This window comes from Megachile rotundata, chromosome 11 (genome assembly GCF_050947335.1).
Source record: "Megachile rotundata isolate GNS110a chromosome 11, iyMegRotu1, whole genome shotgun sequence".
Taxonomy (NCBI): domain Eukaryota; kingdom Metazoa; phylum Arthropoda; class Insecta; order Hymenoptera; family Megachilidae; genus Megachile; species Megachile rotundata.
Genome location: NC_134993.1, coordinates 16,866,084 through 16,891,776, shown reverse-complemented (window position 1 = coordinate 16,891,776; position 25,693 = coordinate 16,866,084). Strand labels below are relative to the sequence as shown.

The 25,693-nt window shown below is 39.6% G+C and overlaps 5 protein-coding genes across 12 annotated transcripts in view; 3 read left to right on the top strand and 2 right to left on the bottom strand.

Moving 5' to 3' along the window:
• The window catches only part of ush (Zinc finger protein ush), a 120,766-nt gene extending 111,466 nt beyond the window's left edge, over positions 1-9,300 (top strand). For 4 of the 5 annotated variants that reach the window (XM_012295814.2, XM_076536816.1, XM_076536815.1 and 1 more), the window contains 7 exons: positions 4,147-4,403; positions 4,477-4,873; positions 4,948-5,664; positions 5,776-6,178; positions 6,253-6,511; positions 6,583-6,816; positions 6,909-9,300. In XM_012295814.2, the coding sequence (XP_012151204.2) occupies positions 4,147-4,403; positions 4,477-4,873; positions 4,948-5,664; positions 5,776-6,178; positions 6,253-6,511; positions 6,583-6,816; positions 6,909-7,334 (2,693 nt within the window). In that variant the 3' untranslated portion in view covers positions 7,335-9,300. Of the gene's footprint in view, positions 1-1,794; positions 3,963-4,146; positions 4,404-4,476; positions 4,874-4,947; positions 5,665-5,775; positions 6,179-6,252; positions 6,512-6,582; positions 6,817-6,908 lie in introns of those variants that run through there. The other variant, XM_076536813.1, reaches the window with a different exon arrangement.
• On the bottom strand, positions 9,183-10,664 carry fs(2)ltoPP43 (female sterile (2) ltoPP43). Its single transcript, XM_003707681.3, has 3 exons — positions 10,500-10,664; positions 10,181-10,435; positions 9,183-10,112 (listed from the first exon to the last, which is right to left on the bottom strand). The coding sequence occupies exons 1-3, from the start codon at positions 10,662-10,664 to the stop codon at positions 9,636-9,638; spliced, it is 897 nt and encodes a 298-aa protein (XP_003707729.1). The 3' UTR covers positions 9,183-9,635.
• A 4,583-nt stretch (positions 10,665-15,247) lies between these two features.
• Positions 15,248-18,580, top strand: LOC100881623 (uncharacterized). Of its 3 annotated transcripts, none has more exons than XM_012295799.2 (9): positions 15,249-15,577; positions 15,668-15,742; positions 15,837-16,110; positions 16,195-16,480; positions 16,552-16,746; positions 16,821-17,384; positions 17,461-17,730; positions 17,803-18,015; positions 18,113-18,580. In XM_012295799.2, exons 1-9 carry the CDS (start codon positions 15,520-15,522, stop codon positions 18,293-18,295), a joined length of 2,118 nt encoding a protein of 705 aa, XP_012151189.1. In that variant the 5' UTR covers positions 15,249-15,519; the 3' UTR covers positions 18,296-18,580. The 3 variants fall into 3 exon arrangements, with proteins under 3 accessions (XP_012151190.1, XP_012151189.1, XP_003707771.1); XM_003707723.3 differs by having other exon boundaries at positions 15,254-15,550; XM_012295800.2 differs by lacking the exon at positions 17,461-17,730 and having other exon boundaries at positions 15,248-15,577.
• A 119-nt stretch (positions 18,581-18,699) lies between these two features.
• On the top strand, positions 18,700-23,562 carry LOC100881515 (endothelin-converting enzyme 1). Its single transcript, XM_003707722.3, has 15 exons — positions 18,700-19,027; positions 19,098-19,734; positions 19,820-19,927; positions 20,025-20,130; positions 20,211-20,406; positions 20,498-20,647; positions 20,736-20,828; positions 20,906-21,109; positions 21,188-21,319; positions 21,404-21,586; positions 21,702-21,808; positions 22,058-22,245; positions 22,365-22,504; positions 22,630-22,800; positions 22,900-23,562. The coding sequence occupies exons 1-15, from the start codon at positions 18,833-18,835 to the stop codon at positions 23,110-23,112; spliced, it is 2,823 nt and encodes a 940-aa protein (XP_003707770.2). The 5' UTR covers positions 18,700-18,832; the 3' UTR covers positions 23,113-23,562.
• On the bottom strand, positions 21,141-25,655 carry l(3)77CDf (phosphatidylserine synthase 1 homolog l(3)77CDf). Of its 2 annotated transcripts, XM_003707769.3 has the most exons (5): positions 25,254-25,653; positions 24,355-25,179; positions 24,019-24,241; positions 23,836-23,911; positions 21,141-23,421 (listed from the first exon to the last, which is right to left on the bottom strand). In XM_003707769.3, the coding sequence occupies exons 1-5, from the start codon at positions 25,502-25,504 to the stop codon at positions 23,366-23,368; spliced, it is 1,431 nt and encodes a 476-aa protein (XP_003707817.1). In that variant the 5' UTR covers positions 25,505-25,653; the 3' UTR covers positions 21,141-23,365. The 2 variants fall into 2 exon arrangements, with proteins under 2 accessions (XP_003707817.1, XP_076392939.1); XM_076536824.1 differs by lacking the exon at positions 23,836-23,911 and having other exon boundaries at positions 25,254-25,655.
• Between the last annotated feature and the right edge of the window lie 38 nt (positions 25,656-25,693).

Here is a 25,693-nt window from a genome sequence, read left to right as displayed (position 1 = left end):
CGTGTCAGAGGAAATTCTCAACGAATCATTCGAGTGGGCTCTGTTCGCGGTCGCTGCACGTACATATGACGGCCACGTATAGCCCATGCGTGTTGATACGCAGATAGAGACGAAGGTAGACGTAGTAAGAGCTTTGCATGAATAATGTGCTCCACGACGTGATCTGAACTTCTTGGAAGGGATGGACGAACGTGGACGGTCGGTACAAGAGCCTCTCTCTCTCTCTCTCTTCCTCTCTTTTTCTCCCTCTGCCACCCCCTCGGGGCACCCGACGTAGAAAACGACGCGAGTCGAAGCAGGCCGGAATAAAGGTAGATCGAAGATATCGGATCGATCGGTTAGATTTGCGTTTTAATGAGGTGTGTGCTTGCGCGATGCCCGTTGAATCTTGAAGAGCGAAGTGTAACGGGACGAATTGAATTGATCGATTGCATCGCCGTTTAATTGAATCGGAACACGGACGCTACGATCCTCGAGTGTGCCCCTGTAAATTGTGTAGAACGTGTAGTTACACGGCCAACGATCCTTGTTTTGCCAACCATCGGACGCGGAAAGCTTCTTAACTCGACATCGGGTGTGAAAGACACGCGATACTAAACTGTCTCTTCTGGGATTTCTTCGTCTTCGCGTTCTTGTACTTGCTGCAATTTCGAATACAGAATTTCGCTGCCTTTATGATCACCGTACGACCCATCTAATATCCGGACGCTCGAATACTTAAACCTATCGATCGTAACGACACGCCGTGTCCAATGTATCTGTCCGGTCCGGAATGAAGATGTCACAGTCACATTTTCACCTCTTGGACTCTATCGAGGTTGATCGGGAGTCCGACTGTCCTCGGGACGTCATAATGGGCCGGCAACGGGCATCGTGAACGTTCGGATTCCCGAAAGCGCGGTTAGGGGATCCGATATGGAAGAAGCGAGATCGAGGAGCACGGAAGAGACTCGACGCGGCGTAGGAGCCGATGAGAAGGTTGCGACTTGAGCTCTCACTTAGCAGCCGCAGTGTCACGATCGGGACGGCTGCATTAGCATATCTCCACGATGCAGCGTGTACAGCGGGGAGAAAAAGACGCTGGCTACCAACAACGGAGGAAAGAAAGAGAAAGAGAGAGAAAGAGAGAGAAAGAGAGAGAGAGGGAGGGAGCGAGGAGAGTCCACGAAGAGCGTAGTAGAGGCAGAAAGAGAAAAGCTAAGTGTTCGTGGATGTGCATCGGTACGAGTGGCATGCATCTCTGGCATGGGTCGTGGCCCCGTGAAAAGAGGGCGCACACTACCATAATACGACTTCGAAAGAGGGAACAAGAAGAAGAAGAAGCGGAGAGGACTCACTCAGGCTTCAGCAGCCCTGCCTGTTACCTGTACGTCGCGTGTTTGCCTACCCGCGTCACGATCAGGATCCTATTTGCATAGCACCGATGAAGCTGCTACCGTTGCGCTCGTTTTCCTGCCACCGGTGTATACTCGCCCTCTGCTGCCCTCTATGCGTCTGTTCGCCCCGTTCAGGATGCTACAGGAAGGGGCTTGGAAGGATGGACAGGAAGCTACTTGGATAGACCTTTTGAAAATTCTCTAGGACTTGTCGCGTTTTCTCCAGATTCAGAAGATTCTAAATCCAGAAGAGCTTAGGGATATCCTACGGAACAAGAAAAAATGTAAAATCCTCGAGAAGTTTAGAAAAGGGTCTAGCTAATTTCAGAGAAACCTTGATACAGGGTAAGCGAAAAATCTTGCTAGAATCGTTCTAGGCTCTCCTTAAGGTTTCCCTACGTCGCTTATAGGATTGCAAATAAAAATATCCGTCGAACCGTTTGCTAAGCAAATGCGAATTAATTTGCAAGGTATTTGAAATTCCGCTAGAATCTCCACTGCCTGTGTCGTAACCGAAGCAAAAGGAAAAGAGAAGCCAAGAACATTGGAAGATGAAAGTTCCGTTGGCGTGTACCTAAATTCAATTAAAAGCGCTCGACAGAGGTAAGACAAAGGCGTCATTGGCAAAGAGCAAGAGAGCTTCCGAGGTCCGTTTCTCACGCGGTTACGGCTGGCTGTTCGTTTTCTCGCATAAAGCGGGGCCGAAGGTGTACACGGGCGCGGTATCGGTTCCGAGAAAGGCTTATCAGCTCGCGAATATGTTAATGGCGGCCGTGTTGCCCCCCTCCCGCCCTCTTCTTTTCGAGATATATTGCACCCTCAGCAGCCAGCCGGAGGTGGTTGGTGGCGGGCGGTGACGACGGTTGTAGGTGGTTGTATAGGCGAGCAAGGTGCAGCCCTCTCGATCGGGAACGTTTGCATGCACGTGCAATTAAGAATGGTCGAAGCCAGTAACGAGAATGAAAGGCAGATAGAGCGTGTTTAATAGTTCACTTCGTGGGGACACCGGTGCCTGATAGAGCCGTTTCGGAACCAAATGTCTTCGTGGAAGGTGAAGGGCGTCGTTCTCTCAACCACCCGGTCAACCAACTTTTCTCGTCTCTTCCGTCAAAACTACATACGCCGAGTCGATTATCAGCGATTCGACGACCTCTTCAAACTTTTACGCGACTCGTTTTAACACGCGCTTTGCGAGCGATCGCGTTAAGAGGTTATTCCCTTGGTTACGAACGACCGCTTGGAAGCGTTTCGTCGAATTACGATCGCTCGTACTTCTAAACGTTGTTAGTAACTCGAATTCAAAAGCGACCACACGATTTTGATCGACTTCGTGGCGACGAAGCTCGCGCTCGGACAAACGTGTCTAGCGGTCAAGCTACCGGGTAGCTTGTACGCGCGTGCAATTAAGAATGCTCTGCGAGACCCGTGGTCCGTCGAGTAACGAGTCGAGCGAAGAAGACAACGCTAGCAAAGAAAGAGAACCAGCGGGAGGAGAAGGAACGCGGTGGCTGGCAAGCTTCGATCCATCGATGACCACTTATTTACAGAGAGCCAGAAGGAACACGACCGGACTGTAGATGCGAGTACAGGATAGCCTAGGAGTGCGCTGCAACCCTTTGTCCAATCTTCTTCGGCATCTCGCCTACTCCCTTCGTCCTTCCTTCTCGCTCCTGCACGCTCTAGTCCGGCTCGTTGAGCCTCGCCCTACCATCCAATCGAAGTATCCGGGTAATTCGACGGACGATACGCGTGTCGTCTCGATTTCGAGGACTGTTTCTGCGTCCTGCTGTTCCGATCCTGGATATCCGCAGCCCGGATTCGAAGGTGTCGATGCTGCCACCGCAATTGGCAACAGCGTGTCCTTCTCCGGTCCTGACAATTTGCAGATGCGGATAGATAAGTAGACGATGCTCTGCGTTTCGAATAGGTAGAAACTCGTTACTCGTAGCGTTTGCTAAGTCCGCGTAACCTAGGAACAAGGCCAAGTAAATGGTAGTACATCGGAATATCGCCAGCTACTTTAACGCTAACCCATTCCGACGTGATCTGGTTCTACAACGAGTAGTTTGTCAAATATAGTAATATTTTAATTTTACAATTTTACTGTAGCAGCGCTACCTGTGTAGTACCAAAGTAACTTAACTGTCTAATAAACGAAGCAACCCCATGCGAAACGAGTTAATCCGAGATTTCGACGCGAGAGCAGCCCTCGCGGCGTCAGATCGGCACGCCACGACGCTGCTGGTCGAATGGTGGGGATTTCAGAGGCGTGCAAAGGGTGTATCGAGTGGGGTGGCCCGGTGTAGGGGAATAGATAGATGAATAGAAAGAGATAGAGGGAAGGAACGGTTGCAGGGGAGATGGGAGCAGAGGGTACGCAAAGGCTGGCGTGGCGAGCGACCATTAGGGAGCCGAACGGCCATAGGGACGCATCGTTTAAACGTGCGTGCCCGCTCTTTTTTTTCTCTTCCGTTTCCTTGCGCTACCCTCGACTTCCGGCTCAGCTGCCCGTTTCTTCCACGTGGATCCGTTTCGTGGTTATGGTCGTCTCTCGAGAAACTGCTGATTGGAACACCCTGAAGAAATGTACGAACGATCGAATATATCTATTATACCTGTAGAAGACACAAATACTTGGTATTTTATACTTGGTATTTATACTTGGTCGTTAGAACGATCGTTGATCTCGATGTTGAACATTGACAGGAGAATGATCTCGATGATGTTGACCGGATGATCAACGAGTAAACGTGCTGTTTGCTCGTTTCAGGGGAGGATGAGGAATGGAGCGACTCGGAAAGGACACCTTCGGTGAGCAGCGGTGTGGAAGGTGGTGGATCGGCGGTTTCCAGCCCGATCGCGCCAGTTGTCGAAGAAGAATCGAGCCTGCCACCACCTCCGAGACTGAATCCTCCTCCGCCATCGGTTACGACCACGAATTCGACCGCCGAAGATATCAGATTGAGGCTCAGCGTGCTTTCCGAAGACGCTCGAAAACGGCTGGCTAGTTTCACCGAAGATATCGAGGTAAGATCCCTTCGAAATGACATCACGTTAATTAAGATTCAAAGTATATATTTGCTACGTTTAAATGTTACAGGTTGCTAGAAGCTTGCGAGATCGGCATGCCACCCCGAGGCCAAATCAGACGCGAGAGTCGAGTCCCAAAGACACCGACGAGGAATCCAGCATGCTGGTGGTCAAGGAAGAGGATTGCCAACCGAGGTCGTCGTCTTCTTCAACGTCTTCGATCAGAAGACGAGAATCCGTCTGCAGAAGAGACTCGGAGGACTCCCAGAGGCGGTCCAACTCTGACGACCCGCCATCCGAGAAGAAGTTGAAACTGGACGACGAAGCAGCACCAAGACTGAGACTCAATGCTAGTCTGGCGACCGATCCTGCTCTTCGGCCTGCCGCCGTAGCCGCGCTCACTGTTAAACCGGAAAATACCTCGCCGCCGAATCCTGTGCCACCTTTACCAGCTGGTCTTCAAAATGGTAAACTTACTCCAAATAGCATAACGCGTTTCTGTTTTTACGCGAAGCTAACGTAACGTATTCGAATGTTGCAGCAATAGCATCGGGACGACTGTTCGTGTTACCGACCGACGGTAAAGAAACGATCACCGTAGAGCCTGCCAGACCAGCGGCACTGATATGTCCGCCCTGCGGCATCCGCTTCAGCTCAGCGAGCACTCTCGAAGCTCATCGCACCTTCTACTGCGCCCATCGGCCCCGGCTCGAGGAAGAGACGACGAACGAGGAGGATGAGGAGAAGTCGAGCAAGTTCGAAGCGAGGAAAGCGTACGCCTGTCCTCATTGTTCGTACAGCGCGGACAAGAAGGTGTCGTTGAATAGACACATGAGGATGCACGCAGCCTCTCCAGCGCCGCCCACGGTACCGACCGCGCCGACCACCGCCACAACTCCAGGAACCGGAGCGGCAACGACCTCCAACGGTTCTCTGAACGAAGAGGCAGAGAGATATTGCAGGAACTGCGACATTCGATTCAGCTCCTTGAAAACTTACAGAGCGCACAAAACTCACTACTGTAGCACCAGGCACGTGGTCAAAGATACACCACCAGCGGCCAGCGCGAGTTCCTCTTCGGTGAAGGCGTCTCCACCTACTAGTGCTAGTCCTGGCGAATCCCCGCCACCGCAGCCCTGTCTGGCACTGCCCACGAACCCTATCCTAATCGTACCGTACTCTCTGTTCCGAGGAGCCAGTGTCCTAGCCGCTCCGACTCTGCCCGCACCGGACACCGCGTGTTTCCTGCTTCCGAATGGTTTGTAATTGCTTTTCCTAAAACGGATCGATGTCTAAAGTAACTAGTTGTCGCTTAGTTAACTAAAGCTAAATAGAATTAAGATGACTTGAGGGCTTCTGTATTCCGTAGGTCATCTTCAGCCGATGACGAGGGGTCTCGCAGCCACAGCACAAAACACCGCAGAACCACCGCCGGTTCTTCGAGCCGCGAACAAGCCGACCACGCCTGTCTCCGTGGTAGCATCTTCCACGTCGCCGCCTGGATCGGCACCTCTCGATCTAAGTGTCAGGAAGTCACCGGCACACCAAGATGAGAAAGAGAACAGGGTGTCACCGGCACCGTCTTCTCTACCTCCACCACCGGGCAGTCCGAGATCCAGAGGAAGCGGTAGTCCCAGAGCGAGGTCCATCGGTTCCACTCCAACGACTGCTGGAACTGTTGCACCTCCACCACCGACAGAACTCGCTCTAAGACTGGCAGAGCTGCCACCTCCGCCGGTTCCTGGCGTCCTCGTGAAACAGGGCGTCTCGAGGTAACATACCCTTTGCTACCATAAGTATATCTTCTATTCGCGCAGACTTAACGTGTTCTTGGCTGGATGTTCAGGTGCAAAGAATGCAACATCGTCTTCTGTCGACACGAGAACTTCGTCGCCCATAAGAAGCATTATTGCCAAGCAAGGGAAACGACGGTCAGCAGCAGTCCTCCGCCACCTGGGACACCTTCGCCTCCTCTGGTCCAACTGATCTGCGCTGCGTGTGGCATCAAGTTCGCCTCCATGGACAATTTGGTAGCTCATCAAGCATTTTACTGTCCTAAGAGGCCAGAACCCCAGGAACATCACTCGAGGTGTTCCAAGTGCAAGGTTGGTAGCCTCTTCCACGAAGTGTATCGTCCAATTTGTTAATAGTAAAAGTTTCACTCTTTGTTCTGCAGGCTATAATCGAGCCTGGAAGTACGCACGCCTGCTCCAGTGGGCCCACGGGTGGCTGGAGATGTCCTGTGTGTGGCGCGGTTAGCCCCACGGCTGGAGCTGCTCAGCGTCACATGGATGCTCATCAGGGTGTCAAGGCTTTCAGGTGTACCATCTGTCGATACAAAGGAAACACGTTGCGTGGAATGAGGACGCACATCAAAATGCATTTCGAGAAACGGGGAACGGACTTACAAGTAAGTACCTCTTCGTTATACCTTATAACTTTACGTTCAGCTGACTTGCGACGATCCTTGGAGCAACGATCGAAATAACTTGATTCTTGCAGGAAGAAAACTACATTACGTGCGTACTCGACGATGAGACGATTCTTCCGACTCCGGAACCAGCCCCAGCCACCACGCCTGAAGAGATACCTGCGGAGGTGCAAATGAACGGTAAGACGGAGGTGCGGAAGAGCCCACAACCACCTCCTCCACCGCCACCACCAACGGTGACCAGCAAAGTGAAACAGGAACGAGAAGATACGCCACCTCCGGAAGAAAGTTTGGATCCCAACAAGAGCGGCCCTCGTTATTGCAGGTCGTGCGACATCAGCTTCAATTACCTGAGCACGTTCATTGCCCACAAGAAGTTCTACTGCTCGAGCCACGCCGGCGAGGCGAGCAATAACAACAACAACAACAACAATAATAACTCGAGCAGCCACGCTACCACGCCTCCTACCGGCAGGACCGAGGCGTCCGTACTTTAAGACTCTCAGGACACGACACTAACGTCAGCGAGACAACTAATGGGACTGTTAATTGTTGCCAGTTTATACATATATATATATACACACATACATAAACGCGCGCACACACACACGCACACACACACATATATATATAATATAATATAATTATCGACTATCCGATTTAGTTGACTACCGTTGTGTGATTTCTGTTGATCCAGGGAATTGTTTGTACTTATAAGTTCAATTAGCCGACGTGTATATACGCGTGACGAGAAACTCCGTTAAGGATAAGCGAAATTAGATAGAGCGAGAACACGTTCAGTGATTGTGTTTGTGTTTGGTAGTTCGCTTTTGGATTTAAGTATATTCAGGATAAGATGTAGAAATGAAAACAGGGCCGGCGCGAACATTTCTGGGTTCTTGTTGTACCTTAAATTTGGAATCCTTCAAACTTGGAACACTTCAAACGTAAAACGCTCCAAACTAGGAATGTCTTAAATTTAAAATGACCGAAATTTGAAGTGCTCCAAACTTGAAACGCCAGAAACTAGGGACACTCCACAGTTGAAATATTCGAAACCCGAAATGTTCCAAATTTGAAACGGTCTAAATTAGAAAGGCTTCAAACTTCACGCGCGTCGACCCTGATTTAAAAAAATAAAAAATGTAAAGAAATACCAAAGTAGAGCTACCAAATGAAACACCACGTCCTGCATAGGAAGGATCGTGGTTGTGATTAAGCTCTGCGTGCAGTCGTTCTCGATAACCACGATTCGAACCATACAAAGGTGTGCAATCTCATGACTCTTCAATAATCTCGTAGTTGTAACCGATAATCGACAACATACCTAAGGAATAGCGAAAACTAATAAGTGTAAAATGTTGTACAGTAGGCGAGTAGAGTATTACGGAATGATATAGTAATAATCCTGAATGATACCAATTCCCAGCTTGTGCAAAAAATGCTGAGTTGCAATATGACGTTTAATATATTATACATAAATTTAAAGAAATAATTTCATGTCCATGAAAGTCGCGCTCGTGAATAGTGTCGACGAGTAAGTACGTTGATAATTGTATCCAAATTGCCATTCGAAACATTAGCTACTGAGTCTCGGAACATATTATCATGGAAACGAAAAACCAGTGGCGTAACTAAATGTGATGACATAACGCGTGGCGATCTAAAACGTGGATATACAACGCGTGGTGATCTAAAACATGTCCCTTCATTACGAATCCAAGTTGCGCCAATAGGAAAAAGTAAACGAGTTAGTACTCCTTTCCGATTCGAAATATGGTATTTAATTGGATTCTTACCAGCGCATTTGCTTCGTTGCATCGTAATCAAAAGAAAGCATCTGTTAACGAGTAACGACTCGTTTGAGAGCGCGTCAATGTAAAAATTAGAATTAAGGCCAGTGTTACACGTATACGCAGCGTACTATTCATATCATTATAAACGAGTTCGTTAAAAAAACATGAAATTCTTCGTGTATGAATTTTGACAATGCGCAAGAGAGAGGGAGAGAAAGGGAGAGAGAGAGAGAGACAGAGAGAGAGAAAGATAAAGAGAGAAAGAGAGGGAGAGAAAGAGTGAGAGAGAGAAAAGGAGAGAATGCGTGGATGTAACATGAACGTTGTCAGAAAGGGGACAACGTTATTCGAAAAATCTCAGTTATATAAAATTGTTTTCATATTTTGGCGAGTAGTATAGTCAGATAAACGCGAGCCGTTCGCGAATACTTTTATAAAGTAATTGTTATATTATTTACGGGCCTTCTGCTAATTACCGTTCAAAGGAAAGCAAAAGTCACGGTATTCCAGTATAAAAAAATAAGCGGAAAAGATTTGATAACGACACGATACAGAGAAGATACCTTTATTGCTGAACATTTGTAAATCTCTGTCTGGTACTTCCAACAATTTGTTATACATTATAAACCTGGTATATCATTATATGCCATATCGTCGAAAAAAAGAATGATTCATTTTCTGAACACCTATACACACCTTCCTTTTGCCACTTTCGAACGTCTAAGCTTACCTTTATTATTTTTATTTTGATAGATCAATTTTACATACAAAATATATCTATATAAATATGTAATAAATATATAGATTAAACAAAATTCCAAGATCTTTATGACCCCTACTTCTACGCGATGAGAACGCTAATTTAAATTACACAGTTGTCTCACAGAAAAACGTATGTTCCATCAATTTAAATCGCACTATACGATACCATATTAAAAATATTGCTTACTTAACTATCTGATAATACAAAGGAAAAATTAAATCTAATTAAATTATATTATCTTAATCTAAATCGCTATCTAAACTGGAATTATCTTCCTCCTCTTCAGAAAAACATATAGCACTGTAATCGCTCAGGTGATTTTCATTGTCCTCATCCTCCTCTCCCAATTCTTCCTTTATCCTTGCCTTATATCTTGCATATTTGTAACCATAATTTTCCACGTCAGCTTCATCAACCGCATATACGAAATCATCTTCCTCTGATAAATCAGACCCTTCATCCAGTCTGATATTCATAACTGCCTCTCTCATGTCATCCTCGTCGATTGATCTCTCAGAATGAGGAGAATCAGGATAATCGTTTCTCCAATTGGATTCTGAGTTGGAATCTTCTGATTCGCATTCAGGTTCACATTGGTTTTCTCTGTAGCCATCGAAAACCAGCTGTTGCTCGTATGGATATATAGACACCATGTTATCCAAGTATATATCATTTTCAGTTTGAACATAGTACACATCGTATACATAACTATCATCCTAGAAATAACAATACAATGTATTTAGTGATTCTGTTTTATACTTAAGCACAAGAAAATGTTGCATACTTTTTCGGTAGCATCTTGCTTTGCCATAGACTTAGAATCCTCTATGTCTATGACTGTCATGACCACATCTTCGAAATCCTCCAAAGTAGAATCATCCAAAGAACGGCAGCAGTTAACAACTTTATAACGATTCTCTGCAGAAGACTGTTTCGTTGTTTCCCTTAGTTTATTTAGGATATCTATAGGATGTTGTTTGAAATTTACTTTCAAATCATCTTTTCCATAAGTTTGAATTAAATGATCAACACTATCTTCCTGTTTAAAAGAAATGGGAACATATTAACTTAAATCCGATAAGACTTTCGCTTAAAATACAAACCTGTTTCTTAACAGTTCCAGCGAATTTTGCAAGTGTCGTTAACGGAACCGGTGAAATTGACTGCGCTTCCTCGCTTTCATCTGTTTTTTGTCGTTTGTACGAAATCACTAAAGCATTTGTAGGCTCGTCGTCGTGTCTACGTTTTACTCGCAGTATTGCAGCCATTTTTTAATATGTTTATTCGCAAATTATTCGATAAAAATATTCATACGTTCTGAATACGAACCACTACTTTGTATGTCTACTCTAACCTTAATGTTTGACACTTATTGTAAAACGCAATTTACATTAGTTTGACGTTATACTTCATTCAAGATGAAATCATATGTACAACAGATGAAGCAAAAATCGGTAAGTACAGCTATTTTAATTTTTTGACAACAAATTAAACTGGAAAGATCAATTTTAATTGAGTACAAAAAGGTGCGCGTAACACCACCTATCAAACAACGATAGAAATTATGAAATAATAGATTCCACTTTTCTTTCAAATTAGAGACTCCTTCAGCATTTTGAGACTAATTAAACTTTTATTGAACATAATAGAACTAAAAATAATAACGTATCCGCTTAAAGCCGTCAGAACTGAAAATAAAAAATTGCTACAGGTAGGACTTAATCAAACTAAATTTCAACAACAAAGTATTGCTTCTCCTGACGTTTCCACCTTATCCCAACCTTTAAAAAATTCTGAAATTAAAGCACAATATTCTAGAGCATATTACCGGCTTGCGAAATGAAAAATCAATATTCAATAGATTAGTATGAAAACGGTAGGTATACGGTAGAAAGTACTACTAGCGCCATCTAGCGGTAGGAACCAGGAACTATTTTTCAAGTAACAGGAGCGCAGAAAAGTAAAGGAGGTATGCGGAATAAGAGGTATCCCGCGCAAACAAGTGCGCATGCGCAATAGCGTCGCGTCACTCTGTATATACGGTAATTATATCTGCAAAAAAACGTTAATTACTCATTTTCTGAACACAATTTATGAACTTTTATGATCGAAGAATGTTCAGTGATTCCGTAGCTACTTTCTCATATCCTATTTATATAGATTTGAATTGACAGTAATTAGTTATTAATGAATATTGCATCGGAAGTCGGCGCATTATTTGGTACACATGGCCTGATGTAAAATTATTAATTACACGTTTTCCAAATATAATTTATGCACTTTTATGATTAAAGAATCATCAGTGAATCACTAGCTACTTTCTCGTATCTCATTTGTTCAGATTTGTACTGATAGTAATTAGTTATTAATGAATATTCCATCGCAAGTCGGCATGTCATTGAGTATACATGAGCTCATTAAAAATAAATAATTACATGTTTTCCAAACATAATATACCTACTTTCATGATTATATAATAATCTGTGATCACGTAGCTATTTTTTCATATCATATTTGTCCACATTTTTATTGGAATTAATTAGTTATTAATATTTCATTGTAAGTGGTGTAGCCCTATGGTATTCTATTATACGTACATAGAATAAACAGGCTAATACAGGAAAATTTCGGTCGGTGCGGTATAGCGGTGGGATACCAGAATCTACTTTTAGTATCAGGATCACAGAAAAGTAGAGGAGGTATGCAGAGTAAGAGGTATCCCGCGCAAACCAGCGCGCATGCGCAGTCACAGGCGCCGCACACAGCGGTGCGCATGCGCAGTAGTGTCGCGTCAGTCAATATATACGAAAATAAATGCATAGAAAAAATGTTAATTACTCATTTTCTGGGCACAATTTATGAACTTTTATGATTGAAGAATGATCTATGATTTATTAGCTACTTTCCGATATCATATTTGTTCAAGTTTCTTGCGGAATTAATTAGTTATTAATGATTTTTGTACAGCAAGTCGGCGTGTCATACGGTATACAGGAGCTGATTTAAATCATTAATTACACTTTTTCTAAGCATAATATACGCACTTTTATGATATAGGAAAATAGCTAAGGAATCACTGATCATTATTCAATCATAAAAGTTCATAAATAATGTTCGGGTACTGAGTAATTAATTATTTTATGTCTGCATCGCAATACGTATATGAGCCGCCTATGTCAATTCTACAGCACGTGTAAAGTGCAATATTTCGGCACTTTGGCGACGCAGTATGGTTCCTGAGGTATTTAGAAACAAATTTCTATTAGGGTTTGATGCGTTTTGATGCCTAATAAAGCCAGAAAATCAATTTTTGTCGAATTCGGTCGAAAACGGTGCAGGTGGCGCCATCTAGCGGCGAGCGGCGGAACTACGAAAAACTAAAATCTTGATTTTCTTGAAAACTAGGGACTTTTCCGAAATTCTGAGATACACAAATTGTTCCTTATCGCCTACGGAATCGAATGAGTACTTTCATAGCCCTCTAGGACCCTTATTAAAGAAATTAGAAAAATAGCCCATTTCATGGACCAAAAAATTGCCGTCCATCTAGCGGTGAAAGTTGGAACTACAAAAATAGAAAATCTCGATTTTCTCGAAAACTAGGGACTTTTTCAAAATTCTAAGATATACAAATTGTTCCTTGTGGCCTAAGGAATCGATAGAATACTATTATAACACGCTAGCATTATTAATAACGAAATTAGAAAAAAAGTGTAATTCATGGACTTTTTTCGATTAGTTCCAACTTTCACCGCTAGATGGACGCTAATTTTTTAGTCCATGAAATGGGCTATTTTTCTATTTTCTTTAATAATGGTCCTACCAGGCTATAATTATATTCGTTCGATTCCGTAGGCGATAAGGAACAATTTGTATATCTCAGAATTTCGGAAAAGTGCCTAGTTTTCGAGAAAATCCAGATTTTCTATTTTTGTAGTTCCAACTTTCACCGCTAGATGGACGGCAATTTTTTGGTCCATGAAATGGGCTATTTTTCTATTTTCTTTAATAATGGCCCTAGCAGGCTATAATTATATTCGTTCGATTCCTTAGGCGACAAGGAAAAATTTGTATATCCCAGAATTTCGGAAAAGTCCCTAGTTTTCGAGAAAATCGAGATTTTAGTTTTTCGTAGTTCCGCCGCTCGCCGCTAGATGGCGCCACCTGTACCGTTTTCGACCGAATTCGACAAAAATTGATTTTCTGGCTTTATTAGGCATCAAAACGCATCAAACCCTAATAGAAATTTGTTTCTAAATGCCTCCGGAACCATACTGCGTCGCCAAAGTGCCGAAATATTGCACTTTGCATGCTCAGTAGAATTGACATACGTGGCTCATGTACGTATCGTGATGCAGACACAAAATAATTAAGTACTCATTACCCGAACATTATTTATGAACTTTTATGATTGAATAATAGTCAGTGATTCCTCAGCTATTTTCCTATATCATAAAAGTGCATAAATTATATTTAGAAAACGTGTAATTAATAATTTTACATCAGCCCACGGGTACTAAATAATGCGCCGACTTCCGATGGAATATTCATTAATAATTAATTACCGTCAATTCAAATCTGTATAAATAGGATATGAGAAGGTAACTACGGAATCACTGAACATTCTTCGATCATAAAAGTTCATAAATTGTGTTCAGAAAATGAGTAATTAACGTTTCTTGCAGATATAATTATCGTATATACAGAGTGACGCGACGCTACTGCGCATGCGCACAGCTGCTCGGGATACCTGTTACTCCGCATACACGCTGGTTTGCGCGGGATAGCTCTTACTCCGAATACCTCCTTTACTTTTCTGTGATCCTAATACCAGGAGTAGATCCGAGAGCGGAATCGCAAGATGGCACCGATCGAAATTTATATCTGTCAATCTGTTCATTCTTCATATACCGTAGACAGAGAGGATACTTCACTACTACACCGCTTGCAGTGAAATATTAATAACTAATTAATTTCAATAAAAATCTGAACAAATATGATGTGTGGAAATAGCTAAGAAATCATAATTTAACCATAAAAAATGCATAAATTATTATTAAATAACTTGTAATTAATTACTCATATGTTCGTGTCGCCAGAGAGTGCTACAGGTAAAAATTTTATTAAAATTGTATTTTCTAAGTTAATAAGCCTTGCGTAATAGAACTATACGACTTTGGATTATTTTACAGATCTGGGCATTATTAAAACGTAAAAAGATATTGTACGATAAAACAGAATTCTTTATGTCAGTATTTCCAATTTTGATCGTTAGATGGAGTTGATCGTATCATTTCCAGATAGTACACGCGCGCGGACATAGTTAATTTTTAGGAGGATAAGAAAATGTAGGATTAAATTAATTACTACACAAGAAAGTGTTATGTGATATATTTTATTTGGCAATTGAATCATTACCACGCTTTAATTGCGAAATTAGTATACTAAGAATGAGATTTTCAGCCATGTCGGAACTTCAAATCATTTGAAACAGCAGGAGTAGAAATAATCTATCCATAGTTGTGTCTGTGGATTTATCCCGTAATCATCTATCTTTTATCTCTTCTCTAATAATTTTGATTAGTTGAAGTAGATTTCGCGTGTAAATTAAAAAGATTCTATCATTGCAATCTAGCAGTTTATTCCGCCAACTAAAAGTCAAATAATAGGACGATTGGAAAGTAAAGGGGAGGGTATACTCAGTGCCGTTTTTAAATCTTTCCGGGCCCTGGGCATAAAAGTGGAAATTGGTTTCTCATTCTAGAAATAAAAATACGGGTGACATTACAAGAAAAGTACAATTTTAAAATTGTATTATGTTTTTATGAAGACTCCTTTTTTCATAGGTTCCAGGCATGTGCATATTTTAACGGGGAATCTGCTGAAGTTAACCACGTTGCACGAATTGAATATGATCTCTCATTGAATGAACTGCATAATCGTTTTCAACAATCGACATATCGATTATTACTCGCTGGCCTGGTCAGCAACAACGCTGGCAGGGCGTATAAATTCTCGGTATGTTTTCGCTTTGGAACTTGTTCATTTCCTTCAGATTAAACGATTCATGAAAGTTTGATCGTTGATTTCTTTTACAATGAAGCGTTAATATTGTTAAAAGACATGGCGCAATCTATTTTCGACGCTTTAACAGGTAAAACATTATCTATCACAGAAATAGGTGGGGTTAACCAACAAGTATCCTATTTACCTTCCATTCTAAGGGAAAATTGAGTTTAGTATTCATGATTATACTGTTTTTGATTTACAGGTGTATCACTCGACGGTCCTTCTGTGCAATCTTTATTAGAGTCACAGACTCTGATAACCGAAGTTGAACAATCAGGTTGGTTTTTATTAAAATAATTATTGATAACCTAGTAATGTGGAGTTTTTAACAGAATGAATTTATGATGAAAATTTTTATATATTTTATTTAGCAATTGATCAGGATGAAGAAGATATATTTCAGTGTGGAAAATGCAAAAATCAATTTACATCGTTGCACATGTTCATATTGCACAAAAGGACACACCAAAAAACACAAGAACAGACAGTGGATTTGAGTCAGTTTTTGGTAAACGATGAAAGTCAGACTGTTCACACGGAAGACAGTAGCCAAGATGTATCGCAATATAATCCTCAAGAAACATTTGTTCAAAATGACCAACTTAACGAGCCAATTATACTCGAAGAATCGGATATGTTGTTTAGGTACATTGCAAATAATTGAATATCTGGCCTACAACTTAATAGAACTTCAAATCTAATGAATAATATATTCTGCATTTGTTACAGCATGGATCAAGAGGGTGCTAATTATTTTTCCACAGATTCCACATTTAGTGTTCCAATAATTTTAAGTTCAGAAGGTTTAGATACTTTTGAGAATTCCACTATTCCAACAGACAGTGACCCCCTCAAAGATGATTCAAACGAAGTACCTCAAGTTCTCCAAAGTGATATTTCCGATGAACAAAATATTAATGATCCAGAAAAAATTGATATATCAATGACTGAAAATCTAACTGAAAATACAACGGCGGAATTAGAAACTGCCAATAATCAGACACCAAACTTAAAAGTACATATGATACGTTTATGAAAGGGTAAATTATTTCTTTGTAGTATTTCAATTGAAATTTTCTATTGCAGTATAAATGCGGTTACTGTAGCAAACAATTTTCGAAGAAATTTTACTGGCAACAACATGAACGTTCTCATACTGGAGAAAAGCCATATCAATGTGTTGTATGCGGACGTGCATTCGCACAAAAATCCAATGTCAAAAAGCATATGTCATCGCATAAAGTATGGCCAGGCACTGCAATACACTCCTTACCCCCTGAGGTGTTTCAAATATCTTATTGTATACTTACAATTTCCATCCTCGGCTCTTTTTAACAATCAATAATTATTATTAGGCACCCGCAGATGGAAGCATAGATCGTACCTACCATTGTCAGTTCTGCAAAGAAATATTTGATTCGTACAAAGCTCTAAAGGGCCATCTTATAGTATCTCATTTAGCGCTGAAAGTGTACAAGTGTGTGCAGAGTAGTTGTAGCATGATGTTTGCCGAACTCGAAGATTTCTTGGAGCACACTCGCAGCCACAAAAGATCAGAGTATCGTTGCCACGTGTGTGGCGAAATATTCAATACTTTATCTGATCTTGGACTTCACCAGTATGCCCACTCCGTCCAGAAGCAGAAAACAACAGAGAAATATTACTGCTGCTCCGTTTGCAAATCATCCTTTTCCAACTTGGAGGCATTACAACACCATACGGAGACTACGACCCATGATTATGCTTGCCTGCATTGTGGAAAAAGTTTCTTGATCGAAAGATTCTTGCGGCGTCATTTGAAAACGCACGCCTCGTCCGCGCGTTTTGCCTGCGAAGATTGCGGAAAGGCCTTCAAAACTGAGCAATACTTAGCCAATCATAAGTTAATACATAGCGAGGAGACGCCATTCTTGTGTCCAGTAAGTAACTTTATAATTCATTTGAAATCTAATGTACTTTTGTATTTTTTATGTACGTAAAATTTCCTTATTGTAGCATTGCCCAGCTAGATTCAAACGAAAAGATCGTTTGGGTCGTCATATGCTAATTCATGATTTAACAAAGAGATTAAAGTGTCCCTTCAGAAGTTACTCAGGTTGTATGAGTGAATTTTCGCGACCTGATAAATTGAAGCGTCACATTCTGACGCATAGCAATATCAAACGATTTAGTTGTAGTCATTGTAACCGTAATTTCCATCGGGCCCAAGCTCTTAAGCATCATGAAATGAATAAACATAGTTTAAAATGCGAAATTTGTTCACACGTAAGTGTCAACGGTATTGAAATTAATTTATTATATGCTGTAATGGAAGCTTAACTCTTCAAATGTTTGCAGGCATTTAAAACTAAGGAACAATTGCTAACTCATAATTGCGACCAGTCCAACGAGACTAAAAAGCACATGAGCTCACAGTTACCTAAGAAAGCCTCCGGATCTTTTAAGCCAAGGAAACCTACTCCAAAGAGACAAACATCGTCAAAGACTGCAATTGGACTTGCTGATAAGGAAAAACTAGAGAAGTTTAAGGCTGATGAAATACAAAGAAAAGTAATTATAAATAATAAATTTTCCAAGTTGTGAAAAAAATTGACTAACATCGGCGTGCATTATTTATTTCACTAATATATATGATCATTTGTTTCAGATCCCTTTGGAAATATTAAAGTTCGACGAATACAAAGACGAAATTAGTACCAAAAAAGTAGAAAATATATCCGTATCAAGAGAGATTGGTTCAACGATTGAAGCTCTCATGAAATCGGACTCAGTGGACAATGAAATCAAACGCAACATTGATACATATTCGGTACAACAAACAAGCGAATAGAGTTTTGAAATATATATTTTTTAATCGTATTTAAATTATAATAATAGTTTAGGCTGTAGATAAGATGTCATACTACGTGCAATGGGATCATTGGCAAACTGCAAGTTGCATTTTATAATAGTATATAATATTTTGTAGTTTACATATCTGTGATAATTGTATTATAAAATATATTAATATAAGTAACTTATATCTATCTATCTCGAATATTTTTAACGTCGCCTTCCGTAGGCTGTTTGGAATCTATGGATGTATTAAAAAAAAAATGAAAAGTGTTTGTGTCGATGAGAGTATTTCATTTCGGTAAATCCAACTTCCTCAAATATATTTCCATGGATATTAAGGGCGTAATATCGTTCATTACGGACGTATAAAGATAACACATCAAAGGAAGTGGTTAACAAAACCACAATCACTACCTCCTTTCTTATACTGGTTTGTGTTTAAGTTTCATTTAGTTAAAGGAACTTGTGCACATAGTGAACACTGCATAAAAGCTACCTTATATTTTATCAGTATTTATCAATGTTATAAATAATGCCTTCTCGAAGATCTTATCAAATTACCAGTGTGGAAAGCAGTAAAGCAATAGGACAGGATCAGTCTTACAGAAGTTGCTTGTTGGCATTGATTATATTTTTCTTCCTCTGTATCATTCTCATCCTTGCCAGTTTACCGTGGAAAAGGAACCATGCCGGTCGTTCTGAATATAAAGCTGAGCAAGAAAAAACGGTAGGGGCAAATTCTTCAAGACTAAAATTATCAGATAAAGTTTAGTTATAAAACAGTTCTATCATTACAGTATCATCTTCATGGATATCATATACAAGAAACAACTACTACAACTACAACCCCAACTCCAATTGTAAAATATCGTCCAACTATCTCATTGACTGAACCGCAAGAAACGATATCAGAGACTGAAACTTCTACACAAGATTATGATAACGTGTATAAATTTGAGAAACTCCAAAGTGTTGAGACCACAAAGGTATCAACATCTTCAGCGAATGATAATGAATCTTCTACCTACGCTCCTTCTAATTCCACAATTCTCGATTTTATTGCTAAAACTACTACTTCAGAAATATATCAAACTACGACAGATAATGTTCTGGAAGTAACAACAAAAAATCAGAACGATGTGGTAGAAACTACCTTTCAAAATCGTCAAGAAACTCTTACTGAGTCTACCGTGTTAAGTACAGTGATAGATGATACCACAAGCATAAATTCAATTACAACCCCTACTAACTCAACTGATAATAAAGTATGTACAACAGGAGAATGCAAGAATATGGCCAGCAAAATACTGTTTTACATGAATCATACGATTGATCCTTGTGAGGACTTTTACGAATACGCTTGCGGTGGTTTCGAGACGAATCCTCATACTGTAGAACAAAATTTAGAAAATATGGCTTATCGACGCATATTCAGTGCGTATAAACTAGAATAATAAGAACATATGTTATTCAAGCTGTTTGACTGCAATTACAAAGCTGTACATAACATGTATTTCAGGGCAAATGCAGAAAGAAATTCATGAAGGTAAATCGTCCACATTCATCAAATACTACGACAGCTGTATGCAATATGAGAACGTAGACTTGAGTGAGAGAATAAAGCTGGGTACGTCTATTGAAAACTTGATCCTGAACTCACTAAAAATTCTAGATTTTCAAAGTTAAAAAATTTTAAAGTCAGCACGACATCATTCTGTTTACAGCAAAACAGACTTTGGATAAAGTCGGTAAGTTTTACACTACTGATGACTGGGAAAGAAATCACGCAAATTTTACGGAGCTATTAGCTAATCTGTTACTACACAACAGGTGAAAAATTGGAACAATGAACGTATAAAAATAATTGTGTATTCGTACATATATTTTGTGGACGTTTTTTTTATTCATAGTGCATTGCTGTTCGACATCTCTCCAGACCTAGATGGATATTTGCCTAAAGCATTCACTCTTAAAATAGGACCAACCATGTACAAAAATCCTTTTGACTTAGAGAACACGGATGATCCTTGTTATGCAAAACAATTAGAGAGAGAACAAGACACGGTGAATTTAGGAAAACTGTATAAGGAATACAAAACTTGCAAAGTATGAATATCTAAGACTATGTTTTATAATAGATGCTCAGCAAGCATTTGCAATTTATTAAAAATGCTTAAAAATTGCTCTTATTTCTTAGAAAAATACGAAGAAGTTCATATACTCCATCTCGGAAGCTTTAAGAGCATTGGGTATTTTCAATGAGTTAAAGAATCCGTATAATATCACGCAATATATACAAACTACGGTTATTAAGATTGATATGGAACTAGTACAAAAGTTATTCGCGGTAAGTTAATTTATCATTAATTTTTATCGTTGCTTTTCATGGATCCAGATCTATCCCGATGCTAAATTAATTATGTCAATGATTTCAGATTTACCCGTCTAAGTCAGAGATTCGTGAAGCTTATCTAATGAAAAACTACACACTAGTTACTATTGAAAAATTGGAAGAAAGTTACAAAGTCGTAAGGAAATTATAAATTATTGCATGATTAATTTTCTTTACAGGATAGGTCAATAACATTTCACAATGTATTCATAGGTGAATTGGACGCAACTGATTTATTTGTTAACGAAAGAACAAATTAAACCGATGAATACGATTAACACTACAGTACGAGTGCAGGTTTATTTCTATAACGTTCTGGATCAAGGACTGAAAAGTCTGGAAGAATTTAAAGCAGAAGATCCTATGCAATTAAATAATGCACTTTTAGGATTGTATGCACGCAATCTTTATCATGAGGTATACTCTACTTTTTATTTTATGTCATGTGTTTTCTTTATTTTTTTTTTTTCTTTTATAAGCGTTTCTTTTTTTCAGCTGGTTCTGCCAAAGCAACGAAACGCTGAAGAATACTGCCTTCGCGTGGCCGCTAGCCTTTTAATCCCGGAAGCTTCGGATTTGTACGTTTCCTCCTTTTCGAGAGATCAGCTCACGTACATGAATAGAACTGTAAGAGTTTCGTTTCACGTACCGTGACTAATTGAAGGAATCGTTTACATAGTAAAGTTTAATCGCTATTCTGTAACTTAACAGATACATAATTTGTTCGAAATACTTAAGGAGACACTAACATTAAACGTAAAAGAGGTAAAATGGGCCGCACCGGAGAGACGCAACGCGTTGATCGCAAAAATAAACGATCTGAAAATTGCTGTGCCTGACATTTCATATTTGAATAACAACAATTCCGCTTACAGATCAACTAAAGCATACGAGGTATTTAAAAAGAAAGAAAGAACGTAGTATTTTATAAGGAACTGATAAGAGATATGTGCGCAATATTAGGACGCATAAGAGATATGATAATTGATATGATAATTTGTAATTTCAGATCGATTTGTCCGACAATTATTTTGAGAACTCAGTCTCATTGATGCAGAGGTACAGAAAATTAATTTATGCAGAATTACTTACAGATCCAAATGATCCTGAACAGATGTAAGTTATTACAATCATAAATTAATAGATGAATTACAATGTAGTCTTGCTACATGGTTCTTATTATACACATGAATTTTTCAATTTGCAAGTTTGCGCTATGATTTTAATAATCAAGAACTGCAAAGAATTAGTTCCACTTATATGGCTTATTCTCCAATCTTTTTCCATTATTATAATCCCGTTGAGAGCCATGTAGCCAGACTCTTCTACTGCAAGATAACTTTGCTGTACGAATTGATATAACAGATGGACACATTACGCAACACCATTCCAGTCCAAAGGGCTCGCGGTTTACGAATTAAATCTTGTCGTGATACCGTTTGGTGTGATCGACTGGTCCACCAAGTACAATGAACTCTCGTTCGATTACATAATACTGGCGACACTCGGTAATGTGATAGCACATCAAATTGCGCATCACTTTGACGCAAATGGTATATTTCAACGATACGTAATATTCATAATGACGTTATAAATTTATAATAATAGATCCGATAGAAAAGGAATCTTATCTTCCAAATGTACAACAATTTACCTTAACGTTTATTACTAGGTATCTATTATTGGAATGGAATTCGTGACACTGAAAACTCTCTGTTGAGTGACAACGACGATTACAGTCAAAGAAATATTTTTTATCAAAATCCTATGAATATGACGATACCGTCTACAGGGCAGACTGTCACTTACGAGGTCATTTCATATATTTCTTTCTTTTTTCCCTATAAAATCGTTACATTGTAAAAATACGATTTTAAAGTAAGACATTGAATTGTTACACCACTAAAAGTAATAATCTTTCTTTCAACGCGTTTTAGATTTTGCAAATGAGCCTAAACGAACGCCTATCCGAAGCGATGGGGCTCAGATTGGCCTATGATACTTTGGATCGATTGAGATCTCCCGGAAGGAATTCTGAATTCCAAGAAGTTCATCTTCCGTGGCTTAAACTTAACTTCGATCAGTTATTCTATCTCACCTACGCTCAGGTACTCTTATTACAGTAACATTTATGGCATTGATATTGTAAATAAAACTATAACCGTTATGACAGTAATATATAGTAGAATTTTCTATCACGCTTACAGACGCATTGTACAAAGTCACCACTTACGTCATCGTATATATCGTTATATGAGAACGAGCAATTACCGAGTCGAATTCGTATTTTTGTTTCTGCATCAAACAACAAGCTCCTCGGTAAAGCTTGGAAATGTCCGGATGGTTCGCAGATAATGCCAAGTTACACGTGCACTCCGTTCCCGTATCTTGAGTGTGACGATGCGACTGAAGCAACTTAAGTGATAGAGCGACCAATTCTTTATAAGGAAGCATAATTAAGTGGTAACGACGCTCTTCGTTTTATTCTCAGGAACAAGATATTTTCCATAGTGTTCATACTCAAACAGACACAAAATTCAAAAGAATTCATACATTCACTGGTAGTCTACTAAATTCGAATAGTCTTTTCTGTATGCTCTTATGATGCGACTAGAAAGTTTAATAGTATAAACAGTACAACCTTAAGTCGGTCGTTCTTTGTTATGAACATGTTCACAATTTCTTCTTTTCCAGTGAATCCATAGATTTTGTAAAATGAACCATACTCCCTGAAACATACATTGATCACTGTAAATATGCATTAATTTTGCATCTAATAAACCAATGATGAACTGAGCTGTGACAGATGTATATTTTATTTTTATATGTACAAATTTATACAATAAATCAGGAACATTTTCGTGCGTCTATACACTTACTTTTGTCTGTATATTATATAAATATTATTAATATAACACAACATCCACATATATAAAAACTCATCTTCCATTGAGGACACGAAACAAAAGCATCCATGACACAATTTATTATGTGTTGATACCATTAATGCTAGTTATATAACAGATTGTAGCACTCTTGCTTTATATTTAGTAATCAGTTAATTATAAGTCAATAGCCCAGTACACTATCGGCTTAGTATGAAATGTTATTTATGCTTTGAATGTAGTAGATTTAACACATACCACTGCTAGGGATTACATCCAGATGGCTGTTGTCTAGCTGAGTAATAGACTGTTTTGAAGCAACTTTTTTTCCTGTCTGGAAATATGAGAGCCATGCACAAGGCATTTCAAAAAAATCACAAATATTCATACAGTTAGTTACAAAATGATTGATCATTCAATTCGAAAGCACAGAACACGTACCTCAAAGTACTGATGCCACAGAACACAGCCATAGACACAAAGGACCGAGACTAGAGACTGGCAAAGGAGCCATAAAAGAATATTTAATGCTTGAGTGCGTTCAAACAACGCAGCACCATGCCTAATACATAGTAATGCTTCTGTTACCATAATTGCACCATAAACCCAACACTGAGTCCCTACTCTACTACATGTTGGATCTGTTACGTACATATAGTACTGCCTACAATTTATAATGAAATATATTTTTTAGCACAAATATTGTTAAGCATGTGTTAAAAAGAAATTTATAATTAATTTTATCTGGTTCATTCTATTACTATAATCATTGCCTACCTAACAGACGGCGCAACAATTACTCCAATGAGTATTAATCTTGCTACAACAAATGGATGGGAAGGAGGAAATTCGTACACATGTTTCAAGAAAAATGTGTTTAGCTCTGAAACTTGCCAGAAAATGACCAACTGACTTAGAGCAACAAATCTCATGTATGTACAAGTTGGATCCAACCATCTAACAGCGGTCCAACTACCAGGAGTAAATTGTAGCATTGCTCTCTTCAATTTTCCAGTGGTACTCTCAATATCAAGAATGCTTACCCATTTATATTCTCGCATTTCCAAAAGGGAACAAATTTTTAATCCTACCCAGATACCCAAACCATTACAGACAACCACATCAAGTATAAAAGCATCCCACCAACATTCCACAAAGTTTGGTAGTAAATGAGCAAATGCTATTTCTGTTACTTCCCACATTAAGCTAATGGCCCAAAGAATACCAAAATGGCGAATCAATATTGCTTTAAAGGTCCACCCTAAGAAGTGGGCTGCCGCAAAAATATCTAAATGACTCCATATCCTCTCTAATGTAATATCAGAACAATTAACACCATATTCTTTGTCCATATCAATATGAAATGATGCCAAGCCAGGATCTATCCAAACAAAGATCTTTCTGACTGTTTCATAATCTTGAAATAACATAAATAACAGGCCCATTAGATACAGTACACTACAGCCAAATACAAGTCTCCAAACAACTGGATGAGGTCTCGTAAATGGTCCATTTGGAAATGTGAGTATTGATATAATAAGAAAAAAAAATATGATACATAGTATTCCAGCCCAAATATTGTCTTCAACATTGGTAGTGTTCCTGTGTTGAATTAACACTATTATCTACAATGTTTCAAATTTGCATAATTAATAGATATATAAATGTTTCATTACCTAGTAAAAGCAAAGTATATTACAGCACCAATTGCAATAAGAAGCAACGTAATGCTGTGAGGTTTATAAAAGAATTCGATTGAAATATCATCAACCGGTCTTGCATTGATATTTGGAAAACTGTCTGTATCATGTCGTAATTTATGCCCTTCAATGTTATCCGCACTACTTCGGCATTTCACAACCTCTTTTTCATTTTTGACAAGCCTTTCCAAAAGGTTGTCATGTGTGGATTCTTTGTTAGTCGTCATCCTTGTGATATATTTGCTGATTTCAAATTCGTATCCTGATCATTTCACGCGTTATTTCTTCACGTTATTATCTTCGGTTTCTATGCAATACTAACACGCTATTGAGGAATTTACAAACCACATCGGGAGCACATGAATAGCGAATCACACAGGAAGGTTACTTACTACACCAATGATCAGTTTACTTCC